This window comes from Euprymna scolopes, chromosome 28 (assembly GCF_053919585.1).
Source record: "Euprymna scolopes isolate OS-2025 chromosome 28, ASM5391958v1, whole genome shotgun sequence".
Lineage (NCBI taxonomy): Eukaryota > Metazoa > Mollusca > Cephalopoda > Sepiida > Sepiolidae > Euprymna > Euprymna scolopes.
The window spans coordinates 11,887,621-11,914,617 of record NC_136509.1 but is presented as its reverse complement, the minus strand read 5'-3'; the positions used below and the strand labels follow the sequence as shown (position 1 = coordinate 11,914,617).

Genomic DNA, 26,997 nt, shown 5'->3' with positions numbered 1-26,997 from the left:
AGTGGTGTTAGCAAGTGCAACCCTGAAGCACATATAGGGTAAATTAGGATCTTCTCTAGAGATATCCCTGCCACACGGGAAGCCATCCTTAATGTAGGCACATATTCCATGCCCATGGCGATCTTGGGGGTCAGATTTAGCTGTTAAATTTGAGTATCCGTTAATTATGAACTCGTCTAGGGTAGTGGTCGGTCCTATTCCAGTTTCACTTAGAAATAATATGTCCGGTTTCGTCTCCTGTAATTGGGTTTCAACCTCTGGAAGGTTGGAACGTAGACCCCTGATGTTGGAGAAGGAGACCTGGTAGTAGGGGTCTACGTTGAAAGATGGGGTTCTAGGTTTAATCGAGTTTTTATTCTGGATATATTTCATGTTGAGGTTTGGGGATTTGTGGAATAGGTCGTCATACTTGGTTAGAGCAGTACAGAGAGGGAAAGTAAGAGAGAAAAAGACAGGAAATTTTTTTTTTTTGTAGCACACGAAAAGGTAAAGCCATAACAATTACCCACTAGTATGCCATCGAGAGGCCCCACCAGAGACTACTGCATGGTCCAGATCCACTCACCAAATGGCAATACAGCAGTCCCAGTACTTTGCGCCTGCTGATAGGACAGCCTCCTTAGTGGTTAATCCAAGGTTCGGGTCCCTGACTATCAGGCGGATAACGTCAGCCCAGACAAACGTTTACCTCCAGCACCCTTACTAGTGACATGGCCACAGGACAGACAGAGACAGAAAAATTTCCGACATCTCAGACTACTGGTCACCAAGTACTACCGATCTTTAAGCAGCTTTTTCTTCACCCTTTGTCAGAAAAATCACTCATTGAATGAGGACTGAATGACAAAATAGATGAAGCGAGAGTTACTGGAGCTGCCGATAACACATCCACTGTATTATCTACTCTCCATTTAAAAAAAAAAAAAAAAGTGGGGGGGGGGATGGGGACAAGTGACTTATTTATATCTAAGTAGTAAGTCCGGTGCTTAGTTTACAATTCAGGACACTTTTGATGATAATCTCACCTCCCATATTAATGGGTGGGAGTTTGTCGTTATCTATCGAGTTTAAATCATTAGAGTTTCATCTTATAAATTAATTCAAATCCGATAATTAACTATTATTAATTTGTAAACTCGGCTTAATATTACTTTACATTCGAGTTTAGATAATTATTCAAGGTTTTACACTTTAGGAGGTTCGTTTTCATGAGTAACTGTTCCTTTGCACTGTATTATATTTCGAATGTATTTGAACAAAAGGCTAACTATATGAGATGGTTTGATTCGCCAGCAAGAAGAAGGCATGCAAGCTTGCAGTAATAGTATATATTAAGTATACTACTTAAATAAAGTCCTAACTTTATCTATTTTATTAGAATAATTTCCGGCATTTTTTTTTTTTTTTTTCTCTTAATTTTCTTTTAATCTCTTAATCTTTGCTGTTAATGCAACTACATCATTGCCCCTTTTGTTTAAGAAAGCTAAAAACCTATTTTATCTAGGGAAGTGCTGGTGACGGTAAACAAGCAGCTCCCCAATTGGTACCAGAAAAACTTGAACAGGAGAAAAATGAAAAGGATGGGTACAAATCCGACAAGGTTGATTACTCAGACACATTTGAAGATAAAACTGGAGAGAGTATCAGCAGTATTGCTGATCCACATGTTGGTAAGACACGCAGGATTTTCTTTGCTTTGTCCGAAGAACTGGGTTGGTGCATCCACCATTCTGGTTTTACCAGATCAGGTTATCTGAAAACAATGACTTCCTGACTAAAATGTTACTCTTTTTTCCTTCTATTTTGCAAAACTCAATCATGTTATGCAAAACCAAGAAAAAAAAAACATTTACTCCTCCCATCCTCCCTTTTTTTCCTTTTTTCTATCCTTTACTTTCCTTTTTCCCTTATTTACTGTGGCCCTGTCAGTAGAGCATTAGAATATGCCGATTGCCCCCCCATGCAGAGGGTAAAAGTCCCTAAATGGGGCCATCTGTTGGCTATGGGTGGCAACTCGTAATGCCTTAGGATGGGATCCTGGTGGTTAAAGAACTTGGAGGTTAGGATTTAGCACGCCCACTTTCCAACACATCACTTTGGCCCTTAATTGGACTAGATGGGCGGTCGGATTCGATCAATAGGCTAATCACGTCAAGCCCTAATACTTACATAAAACTAACATACTTCAGACAACATAAACCATCAGACACCTCCGAAAATCATCTGACTCCTAATCACAAACAAGAGATAGAGCATAAGTATCAGGAGATGGTGGCAAGGGTCAATCTACTAGTATGAAAAAGCTGTTACAGGAAGGGATTAAAACTGAAGTTTTCATCAAAAATGGGCCAGGAAAACAAAGAGAAACCTGAAGTGCTAACAGCCCCCTACTAATGTGAGCATACCTTCCTTGCATTCCTGGGATAGTAGGGCGAAAGGGTTTTCCCCCCAACATCTCCCACTGATGGGCTCCGAGGCGGATGGGAAGCAAGGAAGATGAAATATAAAAAAAACTGTTAAGTTTTTTTTATAAACTTTTAAAGTTTTTTTTATAAACTTTTAAAGTTTTTTTTATAAACTTTTAAAGTTTTTTTTATAAACTTTTAAAGTTTTTTTTATAAACTTTTAAAGTTTTTTTTATAAACTTTTAAAGTTTTTTTTATAAACTTTTAAAGTTTTTTTTATAAACTTTTAAAGTTTTTTTTATAAACTTTTAAAGTTTTTTTTATAAACTTTTAAAGTTTTTTTTATAAACTTTTAAAGTTTTTTTTATGGTAACCAATAAAAACAAAACCATGGCAACCAATAAAACAACCATGGCAACCAATAAAAACAAAAGACCATATTGAATTCAGCTCTGAGTGCTCATGCACACTCAGAATCAGAAAACAAAACCAACGATAAAATATTCCCAAGATTCATCATTTTTGAGTCAATAGAGAGCAACACTCCAATCACTAAATTATCCCCATTCATCATCGAAAAAAAAAATTAAATCTATAACAAAAACCACATCAATTAAAAAAAATTAAGGAACAACACACTCCTTACATACTCTTGTACGTAATAAACTCTCAGCAACTACACTTCTAAACCAAAACCATATCCACAAAATAAAAGTTTACCCCTACACCACTTTGAACTCCTCAAAGGGCATGATAAAAAGCCCAGAACTCTCACTTTGCTCGCCAGATGAAACTAAAAGTAACTTAAAAGAACGAGGCGTCATAAACATCCAAAGAGTAACAATAAAAATCAACCAAATGATTCCATTGAACACCTACATCCTAAACTTCAACACCTCCAAACCTCCTACTGAAATAAAACTTGGATACCTAATAGAAAAAGTAAAAGATTATATACCAAGCCCTTTGTGATGTCACTACTGCCATAAATTTGGCCATCACAAAGACAGATGCACCAGACCATCAACATGTAAAAACTGCAGTGAAATTGGAGAACTCATTAATTGCAAAATGCCATTAAAATGTGCAAACTGTAAACAAAAATATGCAGCTGACTTGAAAGAATGTGAAGTTTGTTTGTTTTTTTTTTGTTTTACGGCATATCAACCCTTTTCGGGTTATTTAATGCCGAATCCAAAGATTTTGAAGAAAAAGTTTTTAATAGAATATATTTGTTGTCACGTCGGTTTCTATTTAACCCATAGTTGGGACCCTAACAGGTACTACCACTCCGGGTCAGATTGGACCTGGGAGCAATGGTAATTAAAGGGTGGCTCCACACTCCCCAAAACCCACAAGCTGGGGCCTCACCACTGGATATAGTTTAAGGTCATATTCAGGACCCCCATTGAGGGACTTTTACCCTTTGCAGGGGGGCAGTCAGCATATTCTAATGCCCCACCGACAGGGCCGTGTGAAGTTTGGAAGAAGAAAAACAAATAATTACAATCAAATACACCAAAAATCTATCATACCCAGAAGCAAGAAGGTTAGTTGAGAGCACACTAGCTTCACCAATATATGCAAATATAACTAAAATGACAAATAACTCGATTTCAAGACAAGAAACGACACAAAACAATCTGATTGAATTGATGAAAGAAATAAGATTACTAGTAGAAACATTTAAGGAAAGTTTAACTAGGTTCACTAAATGGGACCTACAGGAAAATATCCAATCCTAAAATGATGACACTGAAAATACTACAAACCAAACAAAATAACAGCAAATGCCAAACTTAACCAATACTGCTATCAGACCTAGGGATATTTCACCCACCAAAATGAAACCCCCAAGAAAAATCAATATAACAAACAGAAAATAGAAATGGTGCTGTTTGAGGATGAAAACAAATTCGAATTAATTGAAATCAAGAGTCAAGAAGGATACTCAAGAGAGAAAATCAGCAAGCCCAAATAAAAATAAACCAAAAAACCTGGAGATTGAAAAATCTCACCAATGCTCTCAATCGAAACCTAAAACAATACAAAAAATGGAAGTGGATGAACATTTGCAAGCACCTACAAGACCTTCCCAGAAGCAAGAAAGATAATAGAAGCACTAAACTATTCAGAGGAATAATGATCAATTCATGGATAGAAATAAATACAACAAATCATCCAATGGAATTGTCGTGGAATAAAATCAAATTATGCCAAACTTCTTCAAACTGAGATTGTAAATACCTTAAATGCTTAATGGGTACTTATCTTTCTACCACAGCAGCCACGTAATCGTTGCATTTTTTTCATAAAGCACTCCAGTTTTAGGATCAATGGATAATATTCTGTTACCATCAAACATTCTGCTTGACCATTAAGCAATTTTGGTTGCCATTACCTGAAAATTAAAGAGGACTTTAAATATTAATACTTCTGTGTTCAATATTAGATTTGTAAGAATCCAAATAGCAAAGTACTGAAAAAAAAAAAAACACACACACACACACACAGTGAATAAAAAGACCCAGTTTAAAAACTTACAAATAAAAAAAACTATAAGTTACTTAATATAGCCCATGCCAAGAACTGGACATGCCTCTTTTTTCAATTATTTAAAAAAAAAAACGGAAAAAAAAACATAAAACCAAAACAAAATGTCTTTTTTACACTTCTTATATCCAACAACCCGTTTTCACAATAGCCGGATTAATAGTCAACTACAAATGACCAAGAAGCTTAGAAAAAAATTGTTGCTACTTTTTAGAGAAAGTCAGTTTTTTTTTTTTTTTTTTTAACTTGAGTAATCATTAAAATAAAAAACTGTAGACATTTAGTATTCTCAGCTGAGAGTCGATTCTTGAACAGCTTGAATACCACTTTAGAAGAATAAAATGTGTTTCATTTTACATGTTTATCCAAACTTTTTACTAAAAGCTTAATAAGCTACTTGCTTCGTTAATTGAACCTATAATATTTTTTTGCTTGGAACTACATTTTTCTGTTTCAAGAATAAGTTAACACTCGAAAGAGAGACTCCAGCACACACACTGACAGGTCACGTAATATGATTGAATAGAAAAAGGAGAGAGAGACTGGAAAATACTTACTTGAGATCAAATATTATAAACATTAGCATATCCAAGTCAAACCCAAATTAGTCCGGATGCCTTACTCCACCCGAAAACTAATTGGCAAGGTCTGGAAGGGTGGACCTCCTAGGTATACCTTAATCCAACGTGTAATAGGCTGTGTAAATGATCTAGCAACTTTTCTAAAAGATAATATAAGGGTAAGACTACATAGATTTGAGTGATTCTATATATATATTCAATATAACCATGTGCGATGAAAATATATATATTCAAATATAACCATGTGCGATGAAAATGCAACAATCAGTTGCCAGAACAGCTTTATAAAATGGACTGAATCTTGTTGAATTCTTAAGTGATCTCTTTTTGCCTCAAAGCGAGAAGACTACTAGGTTTTTGCTGATCATGACTAGATTTATTTGTTCGAAAAAGCTTCACTAATTGGATTTATGCTGTTACGTTTTTTTGCTTGGAATTACATTTTTCTATTGCAAGATTGACCTTTACACTCAAGAATTTGTAAAAATAAAAAAATACTTCCCCCTTTTTTTTTTCCAGGAAAGAAAGTCCAAAATGTTGATGTCCCTCCAAACTCCAATAATGCAGAAAAGATTCAACCACAAAAAGTCGACCCCCCAGTAAATGGTAACACTATTTTTGAAAGTTTTCTTTATTTTACCAACTTTACTCTTCCATTTAATTTTTTAAAAATTTAAATTGAGTGAAAATCTATGAAATGTCAATTCATATTGAATTGAGTCATGTAAAACTAACCGATGGCTTTAAAAATGTTTTTTTTTTTAATTCTTCTTTGCCGCAGCAAATGGATCTGATTCGAAATCAACTGGTGAGAGTTCAACCAGCAAAAATCATATTGCTATTCCTGCCCAACTCCATCATTTCACATTCTCTATCGACTTAAACAGCATTACTGGTATGGAAAGCACAAACACTAAAAGTATTTTTTTGAGGTAAGATTTCATTTCAATAATTCTCCTCGTTTCAGCAGAATGAAAAAGATTGAAGCAGGTTTTCGATAGCAAATTAATAATGTGCTTTATCTGTACATGCGCACAGGTCTTTATAGGTGTTGGTCTTTTATCGCATTGTCTGACATCGCTGTTTCTCTTCACTGTGTTTCATGGGTTGCCGTTGATCATCTCATCTGTTTAACTAAGATGAATAAAACCTGAAAGAAGACGAGAGGAATAATTGGCTGAAACGTGGTGAAACAGCAACAACAACTATGAAGATGAGGATAACAGTTCGCAAATAAATAAATATACAAATTATTCATCTCAAAGGATTCCAATAAACAAAAAATAAGATTAATAAAACTCTTTTCATGAAGAAAGACACAAGGAGATATTTGCTGACTTTTCTTCAAGTTTTTATTTGGAGAGAATGGACTTAGAAGAGAGAGACTAACTGTTATCTTAGCTAGTTTACTTATAAACTTTACTTTCATTTCAATGATTGGTTATCTCTGCTTTTATATATAAAATGCACTCTGTGTGTGTACTTTAGTTTATTCCCTATAACTCCAATATGTCTAGGCTAATTTTAAAAAATTTTTCACAAATGTACTTGATGTGTCTGTGAGTATTCTTAGATAGGTTTTGTATCAGAATGCCTTCGATAATTATTGATAATCAAAAAAATTCAATTGAGGAAGGAACAGTCTGATTTTGACCAAAGTTAACACCCTTATACAGCCTAACACCACAACTGCATATGAGTAGTTTTATTACTGTACAAACAGAAGGGTCCAGCATATAAAATTAACAGTAGGTTCTTTGATAAAACAGAGGCACATTCAAAATGAATGTAAAAGTACAATTGAGCTATAATACTTGACTTTTGTATCTTAAACTTTAATTCCAGCGATTATATAAAATCAGCATGTTCTCTACTGTACAATATAAACTATAATTTATTCTGGACTAAATCATTAGGGGAAGACATGTGAAGCTTCCTCCTAGTGTACCATGGTGGGTCTCCAACTAGAACAGGCAATTAATCAATTTGATTGAAAAATGAATGAATTCATTAATTTCGATCATAAAAGTATTGGGAGAGTTGAGCATTTGTTAATCCTTATTCCATCCCGGGCAACGTCGGATGTCCCTGATAGTTTTCAATAAAACGGTCTCTTTTCGACTTTCACTTTCTGTTTGGTGGAAGTCTTACCAAGCTTTGTTGGTTTATGATAAGGAAAAGTCTCTTAGTTTTATTTTAAAACTGTACATGATAAAAGTAAGTCTTTACTTATTTATTATAAAATCTAATATATAAAACTGTATATGTCTGTCTGTCTCCATATTTTCAAAGTCTATCTCCTCTGAAACTATAATAAAAGTTTCAGAGCGGTGCTGGGGGCCCTCAAATGATTGGATTTTTTTATGGATCATTCTTTTATAGGGCTTTAGCCTGCTAACATAGTTTTAAGGAGTCAAAAAGGGGTCAAAATTGAAAAAATCGTTATACATTTTGTACATTCATCTTAGTTTATCAGTTCATATGCGTGTCACGTTGGTACAGTAATAACGTCACCAGCTTTGAATGCTACAGTTTTGCTTTTGGTTTTGATTCTAGCTGATGGCACCCAAATATGTTTTTTTTTTTTTTTACTTTTGAAATCACGACTCTATAATAATAATATACACGAAATTTGGACAAATTAAAATATTGTATTTAAGCGTATTTTGTGACTGGGCAAAACTTGGCACCCCTGCTAGTATGTTATAATCACTTTCTAAAAAATATATTTATTTTTATTAAATTATTATTAAAAATAAAACATTTTGAAAATGAAGCATTTCAAAGTAAAGACTTTTTTTAATGTAGTTTTAAAGTTAAACTGAAATCACATAAGAATTAATCAGACTTTTTCTTGTTATACACTGACAGAGCTTGGCAAGAACAGATAGTGGAAAATGAAAAGAGGCTGTTCTGTTGAAAATAACCAATGATTCCTTGTTTCAGCAGATGTTTGGAAAGATTGAAGGCCTCCATTTTTCTTACTTTGTGACAGACAAACCTAATAACATGGCTAAGAGATGAAAGACAAATCCGATGATGTCTGTTGCTCCAATCTATGGTCCGCTGTGGTCTGACTTTTATGAAAAACGCTTGTCTAGCTGAAACCACTATCAATAATTTCCCCCACTCTTTATCTGTGCCTAAACCTAAATGTAGATTCTATGAACAAAACTTCTTTCTTAGAATTGCACGCCTGTGGAACTCTGTTTTGTTTTCCTGCTTTCCAACTGACTACAATATGGTCGTCTTCAAGTCCAACGTAAACAAATTCTTGATGAGCCGTTCCCCTTAAGTAATCCAATTTACCAAATTTTCACTACTAACGATTACTATATTTTCCCATTGACTACTGTACACTCATTAAGCCTTATCCTCGAGTGGCCCCTGGGCCTTGATAAGTGGTGATTCCTTTGTAAAAAAAAAAAAAAAAAAAAGTTTGTTATGCTTGACTTTTGTTAAGACTATGGAAGCTTTTACGTAACACAACAATAAAAAAAATAAAAGTCATCCCAAAATTTTGATTTAAATAACAGAAAAAAAATGACACAGGGCATGAGTTCTCCAATTCAAAACACTGATGAAAGTAAATGCAAAACAATAAACAAGTGCTAAATAACAGACAACCAAGTTAGAAAAGAAATATAAAATAAAAAATAAAAATTTATCATGGACAAAGGAGTTAAAAAATTTATTTATTACTAACAGATCAGACTGTCTGAAGATACTGGTTTTCTAATAAAAAAATGTGCAAAACATTTTTGTTTTTATTTTACTTTGCAGAACATGATTGAGTTTTGAAAAGTAAAATAAAAACAAAAATGTTTTGCACATTTTTTATTAGAAAACCAGTATCTTATTATTATTATTGCTTTTGACTTTGCAGAACATGATTGAGTTTTGCAAAGTCAAAAGCAATAATTTTCCTCTAAGAAACAACCAAATCAAACCTCATGAATGAATATTTGGAGATATAAAGAACTTGAAGCATAAAATCCTTTTTCCAAAATTACTGGATTCGGCATTAAATAATCTGAAAATGGTTGATATGCTGTAAAACAAAAACAACCAAATGAAACCAGGGTTCTGATTTTAATCTTATTTATGAAACTTACTATGTCTGTCTCCATATTTTCAAACTCTATCTCTTCCGAAACTAAAAGTTGCAGAGCAGCACTAGGGGCCTCAAATGATTGGATTTTTTTATGGACCGTTCTTTTATGGGTCTTTAGTCGGTTAAAATTGTTTTTTAAGTAGACAAAAAGGGGTCAAAATTGAAATAATTGTTATACATTTTGTACGTTCATTTAAGTTTATTTTTAATCAATTCATATGCGTATCACATTGGTACAGTGGTAACATCACCAGCTTTGAATGCTACAGTTTTGGTTTCGATTATAACTAATGGCACCTAAATGCTATTTTTTTACTTTTGAAATCACGACTTTATAATAATATGTACAAAATCTGGACAAATTAGAATATCATATTTAAGTGTATTCTATAACCGGCAAAGCCCTCCTCCCCCCTCGCCTCGTACTAGTAACAGGAAAAATATGATACAGAGCAAGGGTTCTCCAATTTAATGCAAAACAATAAACAAATGCTAAATAACATAAGACAACCAAGTTAGAAAAGAAATAGAAAATAAAAAAAAATCTTCCATGGATAAAAAAGAGTTAAAAGATAATCTAACCTATGAGCAAAGAACAAATTTAAATATATTAAATATACAATATCAGTTTATGAGCAGTACACGGGTGGGCAATTCAAAAGGTAATCCACATGAAAGCTAAATAGTTCAACATATAATAAAATTATTTCCATATGAGAATGCTGGTAATAAAGCAAAATAAATGTGAGTTTGATCAGTAAAGAACATAGAATTTGAATGTTGAATTCTTGATGATGGGATTGTCCTAAATCTTTAAAATTATATGTATGTATAGGGTGTTTTTTTTAGAAGTGGCGAACTTTAAATAACAATAAATCACAGAAAAATATTTTTATCATACAAAAATGTGTTTTATTCCAAAGATAAAATTTTGGCATTTATAATTTAAATACAATTTCAGGCGTAACTTCTGCATATATGTCATAATCTAGAAGTCCAATTTTCACAAACTCTATGCCTTAAATTAGGCTGTATTTCAGTAATAACACATCAAATGTTGTCTTCCAAGTGATCTATTGTGTCCGGTTTATCAAGACATGCGGCTTTATATATCCTAAAGAAAATAATCTAATAAATCGCAAAAATGAGGTGGCCAGTTGACAGGGCCATTTTGTGAAACTATACGTTTATCAAATGTCTCTCTCAGTAAACTGATTGTATTGCACGCTGTGTTGCATGTGGCTCCATCCTGCTGAAACCACATGATGAATTGCCAAATCAAGCTTAATTCAAAATAACTGATAGTTGCCAAACCTGCAATTAAAGAAATTAGTTGTCAATTTAAAGTTTGCCACCTCAAAAAAATAAAAACACTGTGTATATATAGTAATTGTCTGTATTTTTGAGATGAGGTGTTTTCATTGATTGAGATTGTCGGACTGACTTCCTCATCTTGGTGGTTATTGTCACAACGTTTCGGCCGTTTTGCCCTCCGGCCTTCGTCAGGTGTTTTGTATCGAACTGGGGAACTGTGTATATATCTTTATTTTTTATTTTCAATTACTTACAGGTACGTGTATCCTTTCTTTGGAAGTGTGGCTCCGATCTTGACGCACCCCCCTGTGGACGTTTCCAAGGGGGTGGAGGTTTTACTTCCGCATTCTTTTTGCGCCTTTGACTTTGCTTGTTTGACTGAACAACTTCAAGAAACCTTCGTTCGGTAAATGAAATTTTATTTTCTTACAATGTTTCATTAAATTAACAGCACATTTAGTGACGCGTTTAACGTTAAAGTGAAAGTACATCAGGGTTTTGTACTGAGTTTGTTGCTTTTCATTTGTGTCTTAGGAACATTGTCGAGCCGACGGAAGACATGCTGCATGCTGAAGATTTACCACCTGTCTATGAAACAATGGGAGACCTAATTGTTAAAGACTATGGAAAGTAAAGGTCTGAGAACGAATGTTACCGAGACCAACGTTATGATCAGTGGTCGTAGTATTGGAAAGGTTCCTAAACCATGAAAAATTCACCCATGCAGTTTGTGGGAAGGTAGTCCAGTGCTATTCAATCTTTTTTGCCATCTTTATGTATTGGGTGTAAAAGAAGTGCAGTGGAAGTACTGGTCGGTTGAGATAGGATAATTAGATTGTGTGCGTGTAAGATAATCAAGACGAATGAGTGGAAAAAGTATATCTGGATGGCAAAGCTATTAAGGTTGTTTAGAAGTTTTGTTACCTTGGTGACACCATTGGAGCACAGGGTTGAGCAGGTACTAGTGTGATTGCAAGAGTTAAGAGTGATTGAGGGATGCATAGAGATAAATGATGGATGTGTCGTATAAGTAAGGCTTAGATCTGATGACTTCAGTGAAAGCTTAAATCTGAACAGTATAGAGATGAGTATAGCATAATCGCATTGACACACTCGTTCTTGTTAGATCACCAAAGTTAAGCAGTATGGAGCCTGGCAAGTATCAGATGAGTGACTGTCTGGGAATGCTAGGTAATGTATGTTATTTTCCCTTGACTAGGATATATATGCGCTTATGAATTCATTATCCCCTGTAAACTTCCTTCTTTGTAGGAAGCCAGCATAGCCCATCCAGAGCTAGTACCATTCCAGGTATTAACCTATTCATTATATAGAAATATGTACAGAAATATAAGGCTTATTAGTTATCCTCTCTCAAACTCCCTGTCATTCCACTTACCTTCAGCACAGAAGTCTGATGTATTCTCACTGTAATATTAAATCTGTCACAAAATATGCTGTTAATTTTAATATGATTTTGAGCAATTCTGTACATTCCTTGAACAATCTGTAGCAATTACTCGTTTGTCCCTAACTTATGCAAAGTCCACCAAACATCTCTTGCCATTCTTACAAATGCTTCCTCCAGCTCTGCAAAAGTAAAATACAGGTTCTTATTATTAAGGTACTTCTCTTGTATTTGTTTCAGGATAAATATAGAACCAATGGTAATTTGCTCAGGCATAAAACCTGATGTAGTCTTACTTTAGTGACAACTTTAATGTTAAGTGTGTTATTATTTTAATATAACTCTGAATATTTGTGTACATTGCTTGAATAACCTTCACCAACCACTCGTTCTTTGTCCCAGTTAAAGCAAAATCAATCAACCAAACAATATTTATTGGCACGCTTTCAAAAGCTTTCTCTAGATCCGCAAAAGCAAAATCCAGATTCTTCTTCTTATTAAGGTAATTCTCTTGTATTTGTTTGGAGATAAATATAGAACCAATGATCCTTTGTTCAGACATAAAACCAAATTGTATTTCGTCTATGCTTATCTGACTTTTTATTTGCTGCTCAATTATTCTCTCAACCACTTTTGGGTTGATTTACTAACTTTAAACCCATCTAATCTATCTAGAGCTAGTGCTTCTTTTTTTTTTTTTTTTTTACCTTTGTAGCATAATTGTATTGAGTTCCCAGTTTTTCAGCATAAGTTTTTCTTTTATGGTTTGATTTGTCAAGTCTGTGATAAGCTCAATCATAGACACAAGGCCGTTTATCAAAGTCTCCATCTTTGTTTTCCAGTCAATTATCCACAACCACAAACAAGGGAGATCACTTTAAGTACTTAACACAACAGAACTCTTAATCTTAGTGCAAAGGGAGACAACTCCAGATAAAACGCATTCTTTCCCACAATCATTCTCGCAAATTTACCTCTACGTTGAGTTTCTTACGATTAGTCTTATTAACAATGTTATTTCCATATTCACAAACTTGGTGCTTATAACTGATCAACAGACAAAAACAAATGATTGAATATTTACCATCTAATTATTATTTTTATAGATTTACATATTTTTTTAATTTAAAAAATGTTTTCTTTTTTTTCTACATGCAGAGTTCCATTATTTGTGGAAGTTTGGGAACGAGATCGCAGCCTTTCCAAAGACATACTTTTAGGAACTGGACGTCTTCCTTTAGTTCAGATTTTGTCTGCAGAAAAAACACGGACAGTGGTAAATGTTTCTGTTCTTATATTCAAGATATAAACACTGACATTTTATCTTGTAAAATTTTCTTCTTTCGATTATGGCTTATACAAATCTCATAATTTACTATTATGCATTCATTTTTTTGTTTAACACAAAATGATTGGTTCTTGTCAAGAATTCGCCCTATATTAAAAAACAAACATTTTTAATAAAATAATTTAATGTATGTACTTGTGATGAAATTAAAATATGTTCCAAAATTCGTGTAAATTGATCACATAGTTTATTTTTTAAACAAGAAAATCAAATTTTATGAATAACTGAAGAGTGAATGCCTGGCAAGACATTTTGAAAATAATATTAAGAAACAAAGGGTTATTTCCCTTTGTTTCTTAATATTATTTAAAAAATTCAATTATTCAAAATTGCGAGATGTATGTCGGAATGCTTACAAATTCCTATTAATCGCTTAAAAATGATGTTCTTTATAAAAAATAAAATAACCTAATTTTATTAATATATTTTTGTTTTGTCACTGGTACATACATCATATGGATGTTTTTTTTTAGTATAGTGGTAATTCTGATCAAGAACCAAATGATCAGTATTTAGTTTTAAATAGGGTCTATTGATAAACTTAGAATTCTGAGGTTAAGTATATACAAGCTATTATTTTTTTTAATATGATTTCATTGAATAAGATAGAAATTTTGTTTCTATTTGATTTGTTAATTTTATTTTTTTATGAAATTCTTACAAACTGTGTAAGTAATACTGGAAGGTAAATAGAATTTACTTGAAACATTTTACTTGCAATTTGATGTCCGGTTGTTGAAATGGACATAAAATGTTGATCTTATTCAATAAAATATACTGTGTAACTACATTAATGCACGCAATTTTTTTTTTTTTTTTTTACGATTTAAAAAATTCTCAAATCATATTCTAAATAAAAAGTATGCACAAAGGTTTTGTAATTTTTTATAACATTTTGAAAACAATGTTTATTTTAACTGATGTAATGAAAGTTAAAATTTTTCAAACATTGGATCATCTTCAGAAATATATATATATAGTATATTTATTTATTTAACATTGTTCATAGCATACGGGTGTATGTGCTGTCTAGCTTTCTTTCCAATCTTTTGATGTTAAATATATTTTAGGCTAGATCATCCCATGAAGCAGCAACTTCATGGCAACCTACTTGCCATATCTACTACCATCAGGGCAGTTGCCGAGTCTTTACAATATTATAATTCCATTCTTTTTACATTGTATATTCAGAAATCATCCTGTACCATAATTTTACATTATTAATATTTAATTATGATATTATAAGTTACCCTTAAAATGGTAAAAAAGAGAGATAGGTCTAATAAAACGTTATAGTCTGTAATAAGTAGTTTATCTATCAAACAAAATTCTGAAATCCTTGGGAACCGAACATTTGATTCAGTCCCAAATTCTTTCTTTCCATTTAAAATGTGATATGAAAATTTGGTACTTCTGCAATACTGTGTGGTAACCATGTTTTGGTGTTCAGTTTGGAGAATATTATTATGAGGACACATTTGATGATCAGTCTGTAACACTTTCCTTAAATCATCTTTTCATTGGCAATGGTTCGATAACATTGAATAGAGATTTTCAATTGCACAAATTATCAATTACGCAGATGATAAATTCAGTTGCTGACCTGATGGCTTATTGGAAGAGCAATCTTGGTACCTAAAAATAATGCTGTTATGATCAATTATAATCTTTTGTAAGAGTTATCAATGTGGAGTCCATTGTTCTTAATATAAATTCAGTATAGGTGACCCTGACAAAATTCTGGTTCGTATCCCTCTGGGACCCTTAGGGCTAAAAAACATACCTTTTTGAAACTCTTTTTTCATATTACTCAAAAACTTGATATCTATGTCTGTATAGTGGTTTTCCATGATGCTGAATTCAAATATATCTTAAAGCGTGAAACTGCACTATTTGTCCATTTTCACTGGGATTCAGCATTCTCAGAAGCTCAAAAGGGGTCACAAGAAAAGTTTTGCATCACAGAATTGAAGAAACAGGTGTTCCCAATGTTGACGAGTCCGACAGGGGAAAGCGTGTTGCTTGGGATGATTGAATTGCAATCGTGAGAAGTGGTTGTGGGAGTACCCCGAAAGCACCATAATTTCTTAGGACACCCAGGCACCATGATTGGGCCTAAAAGAGCAAAATAATGTGATAAGTTCAAATCAGATTACTCGATTTTTAACTATGACGGAAGTAATATTTGTTTTTAGGACTAAATCAACCTTCACACTTTTCGCATTCATCATTTCTTCACTATCTTTTGTGGCGTCATCTCACATGGAGCATCGGAGGGGGACCACGCACGCACAGCTTGTTTATTTAGCAACCACTTGATGAAATAGTGATTAAGAGATTGGGGGGGGGGATTGACAAGCCATATAAACATCCCACGTAGGTATAAAGACTTTGTTAAAAATGCAACAAATCTACAAAAAGTAACTATTACAAAAAAAAAAAACAGTTTTCTTTTGATTTTCTTTTAAAAAAAAAAAAATCTGAAAACTTTTTTAACTGAGATTTTCTTTCATTTTCAGAACTCTACAAGTGGAAGTGGCTGGCGACAAGTCTACAGGGATTCTGTCATCGTATCTAATGTCAGTGGGTAAGGAATTGTTTTTTTTTTAAACACATTGTTTATCTGTAATTTATTTTGATTTATTAAGTACATTTTTTTTTAATGAAAAATGATCCAGACAATGCATGAAGCCATTTAATGTAAAGGGCTAAAAAAAAGAATATCACTTAAAGATTAAAAACCAACCAATGAATGTTATATGGTTAGATTCCAACCAAAAAAAACCCAGCAATTTTTGCCCCTTTGTCAGAAACAATGTTGTTAGAATGTGAGGAGTAAAGGAAAAAGTAAGGGAAATGAGAATTATGTGGCTGTCGAAAGTAAAGTTCACTTTCTACCATCCACTTAGGTGTTTTATTTAATTACTAACTGAAGTACCCGGTGTTGCTAGGTTGTATTTGATATATTTGAATATTCCATCCTCATACATAATTATCTTATTGGTTAAACGAAACATTAATTCATAATGACTTTGTTTTCCAGATGAGGTAGGAGCAGTAGGTGTGTTTTATTTTATAGAGGTCTCGCCAGTTGCACTAATCTTCTTTTCTAGATTAATCTTTTATCTTTTAGTCCTTATTTCAAAATATGATGTGAGAACTGTAATTATTATTTTATATCATAGTACATATCTCAAAACTGTTAAATCTCCTTTTGTTTTAACTATTTAATGTACAATATATATATATATAAATATGACATTAGTAATCTAGTGTAGAACCCCGGAATACGGCATAAAAAATCAGTAACAAAATGCAGTGTATAATACACATGTATATAATCAAATATTATAAAGAACACCATAAGGCGTTACAAATATCATAACCAGGGGCCAGAAAAACATTGTGTTCCGTATCGTAACCTGATAAAAACGTATCCTAGAGCAACCATATCTCCGGGTTCTACTATATTCTGTTAATGAAATAATTAAAATTTAGCTTCAAACAGTGCATATCTGAACACTGATAAATGTACCTGTAGCATTAATTTTGAAGAACCTCTACATAAACAACATTTTGGATGTGACCTCTAATGTAGAGTTTTTCAGGACTTCCAATGCGTGAACAACCAACATACAACTGGCCATAAGAAAAGCAAGGTGTCTGAAGATTAAGTCTAACAACCTTGAAGCTTTGTCCTTGAGCGTTATTTATAGACATGGCAAAACTAATTTTTATTGGGAATTGTAAACGCTTGAACTGAAATGACATGTCAGATGGAATCCGAGGAATTAACACTTAAAATTTCCAGTTATTATAATGACTTCCAGAACATTATTTTTAAAAGATTTTATTGTTAACTGTGTGCGATTACACAGTTTAGGTGGATCAAGATTTCTTAACATCACTGGAGCTTCTTCCTTCAATATGAGGTTATGATGTGGCATTTCAGACGGTTATAGTGAATTCTACAGGAAATTCTACTGCCTGATCTTCATTAATAACACGATCAATGGATTGATCACTTTTGCAAAAGATTATAATTGATCATATCAACAGCATCATTTTTAGGTGCCAAGATTGCTCTTCCAATAAGCCATCAGGTCAGCAACTGAATTTACCTCTGCGTAATTGATAATTTGTGCAATTGAAAATCTCTATTCAATGTTATCGAACCATTGCCAATGAAAAGATGATTTAAGAAAAGTGTTACAGACTGATCATCAAATGTGTCCTCATAATAATATTCTCCAAACTGAACACCAAAACATGGTTACCAACACAGTATTGCAGAAGTGCCAAATTTTCATATCACATTTTAAATGGAAAGAAAGAATTTGGGACTGAATCCAATGTTCGGTTCCCAAGGATTGCAGCATTTTGTTTGATAGATAAACTACTTATATAACGTTTTATTAAATCTCTCTCTCTCTTTTACCATTCTAAGGGTAACTTATAATATCATAATTAAATATTAATAATGTAAAATTATGGTATAGGATGATTTCTGAATATACAATGTAAAAAGAATAGAATTATATTTATAATATTGTAATGACTTGGCAACTGCTGCTTGGCACTTCTACCGGCGCAGGGTGGATGAACATAAAATTTATTGTTTTTGAGCAAATTCAAATTTTATTGAATTTCGTTTAAAAATAACGGGCAAAAGAACTGTTTATGTTTGAATGATTGCTTTCCTGTCAACCTTTCATGGGTTGATGTCAGTCTTGTGTTAGTTTTTGTTGACTTCTACAGGTTTTCGGGTATGGTGATAACGAATATCACAGTGAAATTTGGGGCTGATAAATCGTTTACCACGTATGAAAACATATGCTATCCAATGTAAAAGCTAATGTAATCCCTGGCAGCCATTTTGTTTTCACAACCGAGTAGTTAGTAATGTAACTGAAGCAGACAACAAAGCAAATATCTCTCCTCCCTGGAAAAAATGGGATGTTTATTTTGAAAGCTGTTCTGAACATAGGAAGGTTAGAGTATTTATTCCGAAAGCCATTCTTAACATAGGGAGGTTGGGGGTTTTTATTCGGGAAGACGTTACGCATGTGGATTACTAATTCCTTGGTTGTAAAATAAATGGCTGCCAGGGATTACATTAGCTTTTACGTTGGATAACAAATGTTTTCATATCTGATAATCTACTTACCAGCCCCAAATTTAACTGTAATATTCATTGTCAGCATACCCTAAAATCTACAAAAGTCGACATTTTGAATATGAATAGTGACTTGTAGCTAATGTAAAAAATACCAAAGAATTTGTATTTTAGTCAGAGACCAATTATTTAAAAAGTGTCATTGAAATTAATATTTGTTTTCTCAAAATGTAATGATATTTTATTAGTTATGAAAATTTCTATTTTGTAAAAATAAACCTTTATTCTGTGTTGTCATTATTTTCTTAAAAATATTTGAATTCAGTAAGGAAAACTTTCTAAAACAAACACGGCACACATATTCAAAAACTTTTGAATTTTGGTTTGAAATTAATATTTGTTTATCTAATTGATGAATGAATAAAAATGAAAAGATATATACAGATATCTTCGTCTTACAAAAAAAAAAGGAGAAATTATTTTATTTTCAAAAAAAGAAAAGGAGAAATTATTTATTGAAAAAGAGAGAAGGAAAAGCAATTTACAGAAAAGAAAATTATTTAAATAGAACAGGAGTAATAATTTAATTTAAAGAAAAGTAACATTATTTAAGTTAGGCTAGACTATAAATATTTTTAATTTCAGAATCTTGAGCAATATCTATGTATTTCGAAAAAAGAAAAAAAAAAACCCGCAAAAACCAGACATTAGCCCAAGTAAACTTTTCTATCAAAACTGTACTTAGAATTTATCCCCTGTCGTGGAAGATTTCTTTAAGAAATGTATGAGTTTTTTTCATTGACTTTTGTCTTCATTTGTGAGGGATTTCCGGCAAAAAATAATTGGCACAAAATATTTACCGTCTTAAAAGACAGTAAAAAGAATCTGTAAGAAATTAAAAATAAGTTTTATTTTCCAACCCTGTAAATAAATATTTTGATTCCGCTTGCTGTAAAATATGTTTGAATATATTTAAAATCATGCAGATATTTGCATTTATTAATCCAAAGACATGGTAGCAAAAGCTTTGTTTTAAAAAAGGATTTGATGCCATCGGCTAAAATAGAAACCAAAACATTCAGCGTTCCGGCCACGTTCTCTACAAATGTTATCAATAGAAACATAATGAAATCTAAATATTAAGATTTGAAGAAATGAATTCTATGTGAGCATGCGCAGAAATGAGCAGAATGAATATTTTGAATTTCGACTTGCTGATATATGTGTCTGCACGCGTTATTCATCCAAATAAAGATTTTACTCGTTATAAACCGTCTTTGGTGTATGATTACTATTTCATGTTAATTTCAGTGTTATGTGACTAATAGTTTAAGAGTTTATCGGTTAAATATTTACACACACACACACACATACATCTACCGTTTTATTTATATATCCAATCTCTGGTCCCCCCTCGCCAATCTTTCACGATAAACACCCGTCTCGCTGAAACCAGTGTCAATTTTCCCCACTCTTTATCTGTGCCTAAATCAAAACGTAGATTCCATGAACAAAGCTTCTTTCTTAGAACTGCACGCCTGTAGAACTTTCTACTGCTTGCCTGTTTCCCTCCTGACTTCAACATGGATGTCTTCAAGTCCAACATAAACAAATTCCTGATGAACCGACCCTTAAGGAATGACACTTTATCAAATCTCCAATACTAATGAATACTGCAACACTATCCCATTGATTACTGTACACAAAATAACCCTTATCCCCGAGTGGCTTCTGGGCCTTGATAAGTGGTGACCTCCATGTAAAAAAAAAATATATATATATATTGAAACTTTAAACTGCTTTAATGGAATGTGCTCTGAATTATGCCTAGCACTTGTGCCCCTCGACGCACATATTCCTGATTCAGCTGATGAGCAGCAAAACCTTACCCCTTCACTGTAGATGTCTCTAGATGCAGAAAAACCTTCTACTCTAATAGTTTCTTCCCTCAGACTGTCAGACTGCTAGATGTTGAAAATCCTCCCCTCGTTTCCCTGACTGTACTAATCTGCAGAAGTTTAAATGTAATGTGAACAAACAGCTCGCTGCTCAACTTCTCACAGCCCCTCGTTAGACACGATCCCAGATAATAGCCCATTATGTTTCAATATACTTTGTTTGGAGTAAAAAGAAAAGGGGGGAAAAAATGTGAGTTTTATATTTGAAAAGAAAATAAAGCATTTTGTTGGTGGTATAGGTGTGATAAATCAGGGCTTTATGTTGCGGATGAAACAGTCGCATTTGTAAGTGATTGTTCCAAGTAGCAACTAAAAATAATAAAATGTATATCTTTTGGAAATTTTGTTTTTGTCACCGACGATCTTCCAAAGTTCAGTGAAAAATGTCTTTTTAAGCCTTGTTTTTTATTTTGAATAAAATGAGCAAAGTCAAATTTTGTACAAAGGCTATTTAAACAACCTTTGTAAAAAAAAACAAAAAACATTTGAGGATATTCAAATGTTTATACTTTCAAGTCTCAACATAAAATTTGGTGTATATTTAGAATTACAATAAAAACAACAAAAAAAAAACGCAGAAAATTTTTTATGATGTATGTACTCGTCACTGAATGGAGATGTCATATTCCAAAAATCATGTGAGTTTGGCTAGTAACTTTTCTATTTGGCTAATAAACAAAAATATTTAGTTGTGAAAGATAAATTTGTCTGTAGAGCCCTTTTGCATTTAGATTAATGGATTATTTATTTTTTGATAAAGGGGAAAAAATTGCTGTTTTCTGAGACTGTTATCTTCAGTTGTACATTAAGATTTTCAATTTTCTTGTATTGTTTATTATGATTCAGCTGTAAATTTCTCATTAACTCTTATCCTCAAGTGTTTTTTAGCCTTGGTGATGCATTAGTAAAAATAAATTCTTATGTTTATGTGTATATTTAATATACATAGTCATTTTTTTTTCCTTATTCTTTTGTAGAAGTTCTCAGAAAGTAGCTTCCATTTCAGTTGTGTTAACTATGGAAGATTGGGGTCCAATTCATGAAGCGGAGATTTTGCTTAGCAGCAACCCATCTTTGCAGGTACAAACAAAAGACAGAGTTTACAAGAGATTTAGGTTCTTGTTCAGAATTTAACCTAATTAAAAAAACAAAATGGCAGAAAAATCTTTGATATACAAACATGTAACGGAACGAAAATGTCATATTCCAAATATCACGCAAATTGAAAAAGTAGCTATTTTTTTTTAACTAAGAAAATCAAATTTTATGTGAAGTGAGATATTGTTTTGATTTGTCCTTTTTAATGAAGGGAGACAATTCGAACTAATCAGATTTTAGAATCAATCTTGTAAAGTCTACAGTATACTATGAATTGCTAAAACTCTTAAAAAAATAATTTTTTATATAAAAAAAAAAAAAACTACTTGATCAATTTACGTGATTTTTGGGGAATTCTGGACAAGACCCTATTTTTTTTTTTTTTTAATTTAATTTTAATATTCTAATATGATGTTATAAAATGTGTTTTCTCCACCAAAACGATATCAAACATTTCTCAAACTCTAAACACTATGATTGCACCATAACTTATTGGAGCTGTTGTGTTTAGGTAAATGCTAACACTCTTTGGAATAGTATGACTCCCCCACACACATCCCTTGTTTATGATGAGTATTGTTTTGATATTAAATCACACATAAATGGTTGATATGCTGTAAAATTGATATATAAATTTACTTGTAATATAATGTATATAATATTTATATAAAAATAAATTTACTCGTTATTTTTATCTGGCGTTGCTTAGATAAAATTAGAAGGATTAAAACTAATGCTTATGTTACAACTATAGTAGTCAAGGAAAGCCTATAGGCTCCTTTTTCATTCGAGTTGTAAGTCATTTAAATCTTAGAAGAGAAAAGAAATCTTATTCTGAACAAAATGGATGTATCAATCCAGACAAGCTTTAGAATTGAAAAAACTTGCAGGCGAAGAGCAGAATTTTCAGTAGGTAGCCAATCCGAAGAAGTCTTGAATTGTAAATATCTGTAGACAAAGAGCAGAGTTCTCTTAAGAGACTGAGTATATTTTATGGAATGATTCCGGTTTCTGATTGGTTGGTAGCAGTGTGTGGTTCCATCTGATTTATCAGTTCTTTATTTATAGATATAACGTTCCAATTTTTTGTAACCATACCCTAATAATTATACCAAAAATATTGGAGCACTATTGCTTATGTTATAAGTATAGTAGTTAAGGGAAGCCCAAAGGCTTCATTTTTTATCAACTTTTACACGGATGTTGAGGCGGGTTACTATTCCTTCCCCAAGATTACTTCACTTACTCTGATCCTTGTAATGCCGAATATCTAGCAACAAAGCATTTTAAAAAAAAAAAAATCTTTATGACTTAACGGAGGATTGAATTCTGGTTTCTCGGCTTATTAACAAATTATTAAATGAAATAAGCCTGTATAAAAATATAAAAACTTAACTTTGATTATAAAAATCAATTCTCATAATGTTTGCTTTCTTTATTTTATCCTTTAGTCCTCATATTTCCTGGTTCAGGCTCTATCAATCTAATCATTGGCTGGTTGTTTACCTTGAAGTTTTATTTTATTTTATTTATCTTTTTCAACTTCATCGATTGGCTTCATGCCTTGTTTGGAATGATTTAGATAAAAATAAATATTGTGGTTTTTGTATTTTAATTAGATTTTTTGTAGTGAGCTAGTACCTGAAGCAAACAATGGCCTCTTAAAAATACATAATTTAGTGCATACAAAACTGCAGTTTTACCAGTTTGGTAGATAAGCTTTCATATTTCAAATAGAGAATTTGTTGGTTTGTCACACTTAATTTTGCAATTGCATTTTTATTGCTAAACACGCATATTTAAATGTACATAATTTTATGATGACTCCCCATTCTTGGTTTTCTTTCCCAGAAGGAAGTTGCAGACGGCAATATCAACCACAATGCAATGGCACCTCCAGAAGAACCAAAAGACCTAAGAGAAACTAAGGAATACCAAATTGCATTGGAATTGGAAATGTGGAAGGAAATGCAGCAACAAAAGTTTGAAAATGAGGTTTGTTGTTTTTTTGTCTTTTTTTTTTTAAATTTTTTTAAATTAAAAATTTTTTTTAAAATTTTTATTTATTTATTATTTTTTTTTTAATTTTTGCTCCAAAGAATGTGAAGATCATTTTATTGGATCAATTAGGGTTTAAAGATTCCAACAGATGAGGGAAACAAGAGGAACAGCTTTCAGTTGACTCTGGTTTGACCTTGATCTTTACACATGGCATTTTATAAACTAACATAAAAGATGAGTTGTTCATTTTTTTTTATTTTACCAGCAAGATATATATATATTTTTTTTATGTAGATTGGATTTTTTCTTATATAGAAAAATGTTAATAATACTTTTTAAACAAAACATTTTAATACTTTTTAAACAAAATTTCTTAATACTTTTAAACAAAACTTTTTAATAATACTTTTTAATAATACTTTTTAAACGAAACTTTTTAATAATACTTTTTAAACGAAACTTTTTAATAATACTTTTTAAACGAAACTTTTTAATAATACTTTTTAAACGAAACTTTTTAATAATACTTTTTAAACGAAACTTTTTAATAATACTTTTTAAACGAAACTTTTTAATAATACTTTTTAAACGAAACTTTTTAATAATACTTTTTAAACGAAACTTTTTAATAATACTTTTTAAACGAAACTTTTTAATAATACTTTTTAAACGAAACTTTTTAATAATACTTTTTAAACGAAACTTTTTAATAATACTTTTTAAATGAAACTTTTTAATAATACTTTTTAAACGAAACTTTTTAATAATACTTTTTAAACGAAACTTTTTAATAATACTTTTTAAACGAAACTTTTTAATAATACTTTTTAAACGAAACTTTTTAATAATACTTTTTAAACGAAACTTTTTAATAATACTTTTTAAACAAAACTTTTTAATAGTACTTTTTAATAATACTTTTTAAACAAAACCTTTTAATAGTACTTTTTAATAATACTTTTTAAACAAAACTTTTATTAAAAAGTTTTGTTTAAGGAGTATTATTAAATACTTTTTAAACAAAACATTTTTATAAACAAACAATGGATAATTATTTTACATTTTAATAGTTACTTTTTGGTCGACATTTTCATTTTTGAATAAGAAAAACTTTTTTTTTGTTTTTTTTTGTCACCAGATATAAAACAAATTAAAAAAAAAAAAAAGCAGGGCGCAAAAATTTAAAAAATTAATTTTTTTTAATATAGGATACAAAACTTGGAGGTGAGGGATGAAGTATGTTCCCTACATTAAAAACCGTTAGAATTTAGTGTGTTGATCTTTCCTATATTTGTTTAGTGAAGAAGAAATTATTTTTTAAAACATCAACTTTTTAAAATAATTTTATCATCACATGATCAATTTAAATAATGAAAAATTAAAGTCGAAGAAGACAAAATTGAGGTATTAAAAAAAATTTAATTTTTGAAATATTTAAAAAATACTGTACAATACTGTAACTGACTTGGAGTTTACATTTGTAACCCCCATCCCTTATCTAGAATCAGATGGCCAGGCCTTCATGTGATATAGACTTTCCTTACAACATTGTCTTAGTTATATTTTCTCTACCGTTCTTACTCAAATCAGGACTGTACCTTGATCAACCATGTCTCAGCATAGATATAGCACTCTCTTTAGATACTAACACCCAGGTACATGTGTTTGAGGGTTTTAATGTACACCACAGTAGTTGGCTTGGTTTCTTGAGTTACACAAATGTAATTAGTAGCAGTACACTGAGCTGAGGAGCCGTTATTCAAAATGAAAAAATGCTTAAAAAAAACTGTTTATAAGGTCATCAAAGATCACATCCGAGATACTCCATAGACTGATATCTTTTCTTTTCCTGTTGAACCGTGTGCCAATGTGTCACGTGATTAGTGCAAAACAGGCATTGAAGCACATGTTCCCACATGCAAGTACTAAAGCCCCAATTTCCCCAATAGTTTATTTTAAATTGTGCAGCAGTCATCCTGCAAGGGCAGCATGTATTCTGATGATTTGTCTGCCACAAGCCAAGTACAAATAGACAAAAGTTTATAGAAGCTAAAAATAATTATGAGAACGAAATAGCATCAGCTAAGACAAGGCATACTGAAAGGAACTCATGATTTCTGAAAAAATTAATATATTGAATTAACATGAAATATCTCCAGAATAAAAACTCGATTAAACCTAGAACCCCATCTTCCAGCGTAGACCCCTACTACCAGGTCTCCTTCTCCAATATCAGGGGTCTACGTTCCAACCTTCCAGAGGTTGAAACCCAATTACAGGAGACGAAACCGGACATATTATTTCTATGTGAAACTGGAATAGGGCCGACCACTTCCCAAGATGAGTTCATAATTAATGGATACTCCAATTTAACAGCTAAATGTGACTCCCAAGATCGCCATGGGCATGGAATATGTGCCTACATTAAGGATGGCTTCCCATGTGGCAGGGATATCTCTAGAGAAGATCCTAATTTACCCTATATGTGCTTCAGGGTTGCACTTGCTAACACCACTGCATTTATATTTGCCCTCTATAGGCCCCATAACAGTGGAGTTACTATCTTTAAGAGCATATCTGAGAAAATTGACCACATACTGTCTTCACATCCCTCGGCTAACATCCACATCTGTGGTGACTTCAACGTCCATAACGTGGAATGGCTGACCCATTCAAATAAGACAGATGATGAGGGGAGGTTTTGTCATGATTTTGCCATTGCTTATGACCTCACTCAGATTGTTCGCGAACCCACCCGTGTGCCCGATACACCCAATCAATATGCAAGCCTCTTGGACCTTTTTCTCTCAACTTCCCCTGAGCTATGTTCATGTACCGTTCATTCTCCTCTAGGATCCTCCGACCACTCCGTCGTATCAGTTAAGATAAAAACGAAATGTAAGAAGCCCCCAGACGTACCCCTCCACCGTACTGTATACCGATACTCTATGGCTGACTGGGATAGCTTCCGTACATTCATATCTGATTTACCTCTGCACTCCATGTTTAAAAAGGATGTGTCCTCTATAGTATCAGATCTGACCGAATGGTTAATTGTAGGCATAGACCAATTCATACCATCTAAAAAATTCCAACAAAAA

The 26,997-nt window shown here is 32.2% G+C and overlaps 1 protein-coding gene across 1 annotated transcript in view; it reads left to right on the top strand.

Annotated features, from left to right (window-relative positions):
• The window catches only part of LOC145249457 (centrosomal protein of 120 kDa-like), a 76,372-nt gene that overhangs the window by 31,193 nt on the left and 18,182 nt on the right, over positions 1-26,997 (top strand). The window contains exons 8-15 of the mRNA XM_080111023.1: positions 1,505-1,670; positions 6,059-6,145; positions 6,321-6,471; positions 11,224-11,373; positions 13,534-13,651; positions 16,243-16,310; positions 21,775-21,877; positions 23,747-23,890. Of these exons, the coding sequence (XP_079967149.1) occupies positions 1,505-1,670; positions 6,059-6,145; positions 6,321-6,471; positions 11,224-11,373; positions 13,534-13,651; positions 16,243-16,310; positions 21,775-21,877; positions 23,747-23,890 (987 nt within the window). The remainder of the gene's footprint in view (positions 1-1,504; positions 1,671-6,058; positions 6,146-6,320; positions 6,472-11,223; positions 11,374-13,533; positions 13,652-16,242; positions 16,311-21,774; positions 21,878-23,746; positions 23,891-26,997) is intronic.